Source organism: Micromys minutus (assembly GCF_963924665.1).
Source record: "Micromys minutus genome assembly, chromosome: 11".
Taxonomy (NCBI): Eukaryota; Metazoa; Chordata; class Mammalia; order Rodentia; family Muridae; genus Micromys; species Micromys minutus.
In genome coordinates, this window is record NC_137980.1 from 29951634 (window position 1) to 29961931 (window position 10298).

The 10298-nt window shown below is 42.8% G+C and overlaps 1 protein-coding gene across 2 annotated transcripts in view; it reads right to left on the bottom strand.

The window, feature by feature from the left end:
• The window catches only part of COPS4 (COP9 signalosome subunit 4), a 32542-nt gene extending 22688 nt beyond the window's left edge, over positions 1 to 9854 (bottom strand). For both annotated transcript variants that reach the window (XM_080925061.1, XM_080925060.1), the window contains exon 1: positions 9743 to 9854. In XM_080925061.1, coding sequence (XP_080781187.1) covers positions 9743 to 9816 — 74 coding nt within the window. In that variant the 5' untranslated portion in view covers positions 9817 to 9854. The remainder of the gene's footprint in view (positions 1 to 9742) is intronic.
• Between the last annotated feature and the right edge of the window lie 444 nt (positions 9855 to 10298).

Sequence of the window (10298 nt, forward strand, 5' to 3'; positions counted from 1 at the left end):
AGAGAGAGAGAGAGAGAGAGAGAGAGAGAGAGAGAGAGAGCCCTACAGAAAGGAACGTTTCTCTTACGCCCATATTCACCTACTTATTGATCTGGGCACATTTCAGATAGGTTATACTTAATGATATGTCATTTATTATTTTGATTGATCTTTCAAATTTGATTAAAATCTATTAAAACAAAGTTATAGCTAAGTCTTACATTTATATACTCCTAAAGCATTTTATACAAACTAATATTCAAACTACTAATATATAACCTAAGGTAAGTACTTGACAAAGTTGCTACCTAACCTAGAGTTAGATTTGTTTGGTGCTGTGGGTGGTGGTACATGTCTCCAGCACTCAGGAGGCAGAGGCACACAAATCTCATGAGTTTCAGGTTAGCCAGGGCTACAGAGAGAAACCCAGACTCAAAAAATAGAAATTAAAAAAAATTTTGAGGGGCTAGCTCACAGTTAAGGGCACTGACTGCACTTCCAGAGGTCCTGAGTTCAAATCCCAGCAACCACATGGTGGCTCACAGCCATCTGTAATGGGATCCTATACCCACTTCTGGTGTGTGTGAAGAAAATGACAATGTATGCATATACATAAAATAAGTAAATCTTTAAAAAAATTTTTTGAAATGTACTTTTACTTTGTGTATGGGTGTTTTGCCTATATAGATATCTGGTGTATGACGTGCACATAGACCTGAGGCCAGAAGAAGGCATCAGGTGGCTCAGTGCTTAAGAGCACCTGCTCTTTCAGATCCACTTTCAGAGGACCCAGGTTCAGTTCCCAGCACCCACATGGCAGCTCACAACCATCTGCATATCACTCTAGTGCCAGCAGCTCTGAGGCCCTCTCTGGCCTCTGAGGGCACAGGAATATACACGTGTATACATAGAAGCAGTCACCCACCCCTGGCCCATGCCAAAGAACACAGGCAAAAACCTTTGCTGTGGTTTGCCCACTAGAATTAGGTGGGCGACTTCTGAAGATTACACATGCTCTAGTTTTAAGACAGAAAAATCAAGTTGGCTCGAAACTTCCTTCCTGCTGGTTAACCCTCATGGTTCCAGAAGGTACCGTGAAGGAAGACCCTTCAACAACCATCTTCCTTAGCTGTAGACCTTGCATTTAACACTATGGACTGGCCATTGGTGTAATAATAACAAGAGGACAAAAGATAATCAAGCACTTTCTGACTGGATTTTTCTTCTGCTCCACAGGAGGGGATTCATGTCTGATACTGAAAATGGAGTCAGAACCCCATGGCTGGGGAAGTTACAGGCCTTATAGGGAAGCTGCTTGAGGAATTTGCTAAATGGGCAGATAACAAATGGCTTTCCAAATAATTATGTTTATGTTTATATATAGCGCCACCATTAGCTCTGGTTGGAGAAACTTCTTTTTACAGTGGACAATGGTAATTTTAAATACTAACAACAGGACATCCAGGTGGTGGTGGTGCACACCTTTGACCCCAGCACTTGGGAGGCAAAGGTAGGGGGATCTCTTGAGTTCAAGGCCAGGCTGGTCTATAGAGTGAATTCTAGGACAGCCATGGCTACATGGAGGAGCACTGTTACGAAAAAGAAAAACAAACAAAAAACTTTAGCAACGGGTTGGAATACATGATTGTTGAATACTCATCAATGAATGGCTTTCTCTATCACTGTATTTAAGGCTCAGGAAACATCTCAGAAAGGGGGTGGGGAAGACTGTAAGAACGCTAGTCAGCTCTGTGTCTCTGTGGAAAAACACCTGCCATGAAAGCCCAATGTCCTGATTCTACCCTGCAACCATGATGGAAGGAGAAAACGGACGCCTCCTGCGGTCTGCCCACTGACCTCACATGTACACAGTTATAACAATAAGTAAATAAAAAGACAGGCAGGGAAAGAGTAAGCACGTAAGTGAACCACAGCCTCTTACTGGAGGCAGTTTCTAGCCCTCGAAGGCAGTGGAGAAGTGCAGTAGTGAAGACACTTCCACAACGGACAAGAGGAAGTTCTTTGGAGTTCTCATAAATCTGCTGGAAACACTGAAAGGTTTCTTGGTTTCTGGGAGACTAACAGAGCAAAAGGGATGTGATTCCTGCATACCAAGCCAGGAAATACAAGCACCTTTGAAATAAGGTCAAAATGCAATACCACAGATTATCCAGAAAAGAAAACCTGAAGCCTTTTTTGTCTTAGACTGTTAGCAGGGGCTGACAAAGGAAATGAAAATTTTCTGAAACACAACATCTTGGGCTTCAAATTGTCTTTAAAACTTTCTTTAAGAATAATGTGCTAAAAAACAAGGACTGGTAAGCTACATAATATTAGCTAGCATCAAAAAAAGCAACGACTGATTGCAACAACTAGGAACTGATGCTGAAGCCAGAAAGCCAGGAATCCAACTATGCCTGGGGAGATGAGCAAAGCTTTGAAGTTCAACAAGAAATGAACAACTGTGACGTGCCGTTTGGAACATCAGCACCAGAAATTACACAACTGAAAAAAATATTATAACCAACTTAAATCGTCCACAGCAGATGAGGCAGCTGAAGGACAGCTAACCTAGACAGCAGACAGCGGGCCTGAAGAACTATCTAGAATGAAGCACAGAGATGGAAAGACACTTGAGAGAGGAGATGAAGAAGTTCCAGTGTGTTGTTCTGAACAAGGTTTCACTAGAATCTAGAGACAGAACACACATACAGAAGAGGCATTACTTAGACCAGGAGTGGTAGCTCATGCCAGTAATCACAATATCTAGATGGCTGAGACAAGATTATAGTGAGCCAGTCTGAGCTACAGAATGAGACACTGCCCGCCCCCCAAAAAATCAGAGGTAGACAGGTAAGTAGACAATACAACAATCACTTCTCAGAACTGTTCAGAGAATCATATCTACTGGGAAGCCCAGTGAAGCTCAGCCAAGTAACTTGAGCTATTTTCAACAAGTGGCACATTTCTTTCACTCCCTGTATCTCTGTCACTCTGCAACTTGACTTTGTAACTCTTCACATAAGAGTTTATGTCCTCCCTCCATTCTCAATTTATCGACCAATTGAATGTAGCAGAAACTGGACTTTAAGGAGCCGGGACTTTAAGGAGGCCTTGAATGTGTCATTATCTCTGGAACCCTGTTGTCACATTAGCCAAGCACCTCACAGAACACTGTGTATAGTAAGCTGGTCTGCAGTTTACTATAGATGCATGTGGGAGACCAAGTAGAAGCAAGACCATTTGGGGTAGATGATTATTTACCTCAGCCCAAGACAAACTGTCAACCTCCAAACTGTAAACTAAATACATTACTATGTTTTAAGTCACTAGGTGACTTTTTCAGTGGCTTATTTCACAATAAAAGCTATTATTTACATAGATGCATCATAGTGAAGTGGCCAAAGTTAAAACAGGTATGTGTAACATAATTTTTAGGAGAAATAATATCTAATAATCTCTTGTTCTTTAAACATTCTAGTCCAATTTAGTGGCAATGGGAAATACTGGGAGAAGATAATCCACAAGTTTTAGTCGAAAACAAAACGTTCATTATGTCAGGAAACTAAGGCAAGAAGTGTGCCATGAATTTGAAGTGACTATGAACTATATATAAGAAGTTTCAGAACAGTCTAGGATATGAATGACATACTACAAATAAAAAACACAGCCAAGTTTGGTCAAAATAATATATGGCCAAAATTGTGACTATATTTACTTAGGAGCTCACAGACATGGGCTGTAGCCTGGCTTGATTGCCAGGTTTCTGTGTGTGTATGTGTGTATCTGTGTGTGTTTGTGTCTGTGTGTGTATTCCTCTCCTTGTGGTCTCTCCCACACTCAGTTCTTCCTCACTTTTCCTAAATAAAGCTGTTTGCTTTGAAAAATCTAAAAAGTAATCTCTGTTTTTTCTCTCCACATATGGGACCAATAACATTAGCTACTTGCCATACAGTGTTTGGCACACAAATGTTATTTATTTTGGACATGGGAATCACTAAAACTGCCCTGAAGGATGAGCAGAGAACCAAAGAATCTGAGTCAAAAGGGGCCTTTGCAGTTACCCAGTCTCTCTGCCACTGCAGACATGAGTGTGTATGCTCATTGACACTTCTATTCCTGTTAGTATAAAATTCTAATCCAAAGCCTACCTCACTACAGCAGAGTACAATCTTAGTTTTTTCCTTCTGCAAAAGAAAATAGTCTTCTTGGTAAGCAAAGGTCTTCTATAACTAAGAGATCTACTATTATTAAGAGGTCTTCTATTACTAACAACTTACCATAAAATGTTAGCAGGTCCCGACAGGACACATTAGTAAGCCCAGTTTTGGGGAGCCTGAGGCAGAAGAATTTGGAAGGAGTTTTAGGCCATCCTGGGCTACAGTGTTAGAGGGTAGCCTGGGATACAAGAAACCCTGTCTTAAAACAATAAACAAAAAAACAAACAAATAAATGTTTAAACTGAAAAGGCCTCTCAGCCTGGATACCTTCCATACTTTAGAACTGGGAGAAATAAGTTTTAAAGGTTGTATTTCCATAGGATTGATTCTACAAAGACCTATAACTCATGCTCTCATACCTGCACTCAAAGAAATAACATTTTTTAAAAATTAAATCTGGGCAAGGAAGTGAAGAAATGAACAGACAAAACAATGTAATCTATGTCCAAGGCTCCAGCTGGACCCAGGAAACTAACTAGCCAACTACAGTATGAGAATGCTCTGAGTGTGCACATATGAAACAGGTTTCCGATGTTCAGGAACCAAGCAGTTTAGCCAACTAAGTCAACACACTGTATGGAACAGTGTCAGTAATAGAAATCTTGTACTCCGTAATTCCTTAAAGAGGAAGCCTTTGCTTCTCAGTTCCCAATATAAAAACCTTAAACAAACAGATGACTTAGACATAAAGTATGTGGCTTGCAGAACTGTGTTGTTATGAGAGTAAACATTCTTACCCAGATAGTACTGGGGAAATACCTAAAGGGAAGACCAAGAACATTCTCAGAAAAGAAGCACTGAAGGCTGAAGATGGCACAGTTAAAGAATGTTAGCTGCTTTTCCAGAGGACCTGAGTTCAATTCCCAGCACCCACGTCAGGTGGCTCACCTGTAACTCCAGGTCCAGGGGACTACTACTCTTTGAATATCCATGGGCACCTGCACACACAGAGCACTCATACACATAAATAAAAATAAGCTAGGCTATCTGCTCCTCCCTGTTCCAGAGACAGCTGCATCTTCTTGTGCAGTGCTAGCCTCATCCCATAGACAAAATGGTGAAGGTCGGTGTGAACAGATTTGGCCATATTGGGTGCCTGGTTACCAGGGCTGCCTTCTGCTCTGCATCTTGCAAAGTGGAGATTGTTGCCATCAACGACCCCTTTGTTGACCTCAACTACATGATCTACGTGTTCCAGTATGACTCTACCCATGGCAAATTCAGTGGCACAGTCAAGGCTGAGAATAGGAATCTTGTCATCAATGGGAAGCCCATCACCATCTTCCAGGAGATCCTGTTAATATCAAATGGGGTGATGCTGGTGCTGAGTATGTCATAGAGTCTACTGGTGTCTTCACCACCATGGAGAAGGCCGGGGCCCACCTGCGATTAGGCTCTAGATGCAATCCAGAGTTATATGGATCAGATTTTATAGAGGGAGACCGCCTGAAAAACCAGGTTCAAAAGAATCAAAGAAAAAGATATTTTGATACTAAAATGTTGTTTTGAGATTTATATGTTGCAGAATGTGCAGCTTTGGTAAAGCTCATCATCAGAATGCTGAACCGACCTGCTTGGATTCCTGATCTGAGGGACTTTCAGCCAGATCCAGCCAGGACAGGCATCAGAGGCTACAGCAATCATTGGTATGGCCTTCCTTCTTGAGGCCTGGCTGGCTTCCTCATCCTTTCCCCAGAGCACCCCAAGGAGATCTCAATGCCCATATTACAGCTTAACAGACAACAGTCCAGATTACCTTATATAGATAAATGGTTTTCTTTTCTTTTTCTTTTTTTTAGATTTATTTATTTATTTTATGCACACCGTTGCTATCTTCAGACACCAGAAGAGGGCATCGGATCCCATTACAGATGGTTGTGAGCTGTTAGTTGATCCTGGGCCAGAAGGCTGAAGACTTGCTCTCACATGTTGCTAACAGGGGACTGTGCTGGTGGAGATTTCCCTCTACAACCTGTCTCAGTTCTGGAAGCCGTGTTAGGCTTCCTATGCTTATAGATATTTAGTCATTCTCAGATTTCTGATGGAGTTGAAGACTAATTTAGTCTCATAGCCTACCCAAGCTAGTTAACTTTGAGAAACCATAGTTGTCTAGATGATTTTCTAATGGTAACAGTTATGCACTGCTTACATTTGAGAGAAAGTTTTTTTTTTTTTTAATGTAAACAGAAAGAGTGATGTGCAGGTTGATGTCAAGACGATACATGATTGGACAGTAGAGAGTGGGGTAGGGACAAAGTTTTGTAAGGTGGGGGGGGGGGAGATCAACATGGAAGACAAAGATGACCCATCTCCATCCACAGCTGAGTAGCCATAGGTAGTTAAACATACTTTCTAAGGGAAAATTTCTATAGGTCAATTTATTTTATCTAAATGGGCAGTTTATATCTTTGTCAACTGGTTGTAAGCTTATTATGTAGATGGACTATGTGTATTGAGAATTTAACATATAAATCTGATAAATTATTGATTGTTGAGTCTTGATTTTACCAGGCTGTGGAGGACAGTGTATGAAAGCAATGACTGACAGGCAGCTAGAGCCTGCAGATCCGGCACAGGCCCACGGAATGAGATGTGTGTGCCAGGCTTGGTAACTAACCACCTAGGGGACCTCGTGGAGTGGGCTGCTAAAAGAATGACAGCTGGGAGAGGGTGGCTTGCAGACCATGTGGCAGAATAACAGCCAGGTCTAGTACTCCAGCATTCTTTAATATTTACTGCAACAAGGTGGGGCCAAAAGGGTCATCATCTCCACCCCTTCAGCTGATGCCCACATGTTTGTGATGGATGTGAACGAGAAATATGACAACTCAAGATTGTCAGCAACTGCTTAGCCACCTTGCCAAGGTCATTCCTGACAACTTTGGCATCGTGGAAGGGCTCATGACCACAGTTCATGCCATTGATGACTGTGGATGGCCCCTCTGGAAAGCTATAGCGTGATGGCCGTGGGGCATCCCAGAACATCATCCCTGCATCCACTGGTGCTGCCAAGGCTGTAGGCATCCCAGAGCTGAACGGGAAGTTCACTGGCATGGGCCTTCCGTGTTCCTACCCCCAATGTATCTGTTGTGGATCTGACATGCCGCCTGGAGACGCCTGCCAAGTATGATGACATCAAGAAGGTGGTGAAGCAGGCAGCTGAGGGTTCAATAAAAAGCATCCTAGGCTACACTGAGGACCAGGTTGTCTCCTGTGACCTCAATGGCAACTCCCACTCTTCCACCCTTGATGCTGGGGCTAGCGTTGCTCTCAATGACAACTTCTCATTTCCTGCTTTGACAATGAATATAGATACAGCAACAGGGTGGTGGACCTCATGGCCTACATGGCCTCTAAGGAGTAAGAAACCACCCACCCCAGCAAGGACACTAAGAGCAAGAGAGAGGCCCTCAGTTACATGGAGTCCCTGTCTCAACTCAGCCCCTGACACTGAGCATCTCCCTCATGATTTCCATTCCAAACCCCAATAATAACAGGAGGGGCCAAGGGAGCCCTCCCTACTCTCTTGAATACCATCAATAAAGTTCCACGGCACCCAAAATAATAATAATGATGATGATGATAATAAGCTAAATCTTAAACAAGAAAGCACTATTTCAGGGAGTGGCAGCTAACTATCAAAGAACTATCTTTTATCAAGTTAATGACTTCATTAACTCTTAACAAAGCCCATGTGGTAGACAGTCCTATGCAATAGCACTTTGCTTCTAAAGAGTTAGTGGTATATTCCATTTCCTTCCCTAGAATCTGGACTGGTCTGGTATTTGCTTTCTTCGGTATCACAGCATTGATCTGAGACTAGTCAGACTAGCTTTATGTCTGACAGCTTCCATCCTCACCCGGTTAAAAACACTCGGATAAGTAAAGTGCCAGAAGAAAGCCAAAGCTGAACTATAGACTGAGAAGAAAAGAACCAGCCAACTGCCAGGTATCTATCTACAGGTGGCCTGCCCTAACCAAGTGCTAGCCAAATTAATCTGCATAACTGAACCAGGCAAGATCAAGAAAACAGGACAGGCAACACAAAGACTCCTGAGGGGGAAGGGAAGAGTACTTTTATACTGCTAAATTATGTGTTTATTTAGCTGCATTAGACAAAAGGAACACCCTTTTGGAGACGCGCTACTGTTTATCTCCAATTAAGAGATAAAGCAGTCAATATTGACTAAAGATCCAGAATTCCTTCAAGTTCTAACAGCTGCATCTTAGCTGATAACTAAGGAACTTACATTTTCTGTAATAAAAAGAAAATCAAAGGAAATATAAGGGAATACATAAGCTAGTTTTACTTCTATCCAAATCTATAAAAGTATTAATACATGTAAAAAAGACTAAACAATGAAGACATAAATCAACTATTTCCAACTCCTGGAATAAGTTGTATGTACTTACCAACTGCTTAATAATAAATTTATGGCATTTCTCCATACACCAGGGACTGTGCTCAGTTATTTAAGTGTAATTAGTACATAGACACATGCTCATTTTGAAATCAGATAAGACTAAGTCTCACAATTATCATACCATTTTTAAAGTAGAAAAATGAATAACAGTGTAGTTATACACTAGGGTATACAACTAAATTTCCCACTAATAAAGTAGATTGCATTCTCTACACAGAAAAGCCAGCACAATGGCCACACAACACATACAACATTTCAATGTGCAGGTTTGAGCAAGAGTACTTCACTAATTAGATCAACGTGCTCTCAGCTGTGAGGTGTAAATGTTAGGATCAATTGAAGGCATACTTTCATTAGAAAGCAGAACTGAAATCTATACAAAGATTAAAGCGGGTTCAACAATTGCTTGACTGGACTGACACATGTCTCAATTTTTGCCCTGGAGTGGATCTAAGCACCCTAAGGATTCAACAAAATTCCTAAGCAGACCCTGGAAATACCACTGCTCTAGACATCGAGACCGAGGACATTCTGCCTGTATTCTCATCTACAGAGTTGGTGACAGACTGAGAGTATCCAGAACATAAGGACCCACACACGCTATGAACTGAGAAGTTCTGAACTACATGACAGCGTCCATACCTTCTCAGCCCGTCAATCCTGGAAAGCCATCTCTTCAAAAAAAAAAAAAAAAAAAAAAATCTGCATCAAAGTACAGAATATAAATTTACCTCCAACAAAGCGAGGGTAGGGGCGGCATCAAACAACAGAAGTCAAACTCGGTGTGTTGGGCTCGCCGAAGAGACACTAAGGAAGGCGCCCACCGCCGGGGGAGCCGTCATCTTTCTTACCACGCTTCCAGAAGCCAAAGGAACCCGCAGAGGGCGTTATCAAGGACTTAAGAAGCTGGTAGTCACCCCGGGTCGTAGGACGGTCAGGACCCCAGCACACGGTCCCTACAGTTTTCTGCTGCTCCCAGCATTTACCGCCACAGCCGACTTCAGGCCCGCCCCCCTGAGTCAGGCCTAGCTTGAGCCTCACACCCGAGAGCGCCCGTCGCCTCTAGGAAGGTAAATTTGTGGCTTCCTTCCTACCTCTGCACTCCTAGGAAATACTCACTTGCCCGCCAGATCTTTATGAGAGCCGCTTGAATTCATGAGCTGGGCCAAATCCTGTCGCACGGCAGCCGCCATCTTTCTTCCAGCTCAGCCACGGCTGCGGGACCTCTCACTGCCAAAAAGAAAACGAGTGTGGTCCTCCAGAAGGCTGACAGAGGGGACGCTAGCTACCATAGAGTAGCGTCTTCGTGGGCCAGAGCGCCGAATATGGGAGCCGGAATTAGCTCCACCCTCGAGGTTGAGTGACACAAGACTCCTCTCCTCCGGTTTAAGGACCGCCCAGGTCTCCTGAGAGACGCTGGCTCTCACGCTCCGACCTGGGATTGGCTGAAGAACTTGAAGGCGTGTACTTTGAGCAACTTCAGTAAGGGCCCGGCACGTCAAAGGGTGTCGTTTCCCTAAGTTCCGGGTCTGGCTATTATCGTTCTCCGCTTCGTTCTTTAAGGCCTCTCTTTTAACTACCTATTTCTTTACAATTCACTATAGTCCAACACTGAAGAAAAACAAAACCAACCAACACATACACGGAATATTAATCCCAATAATGCGAGGAAAAA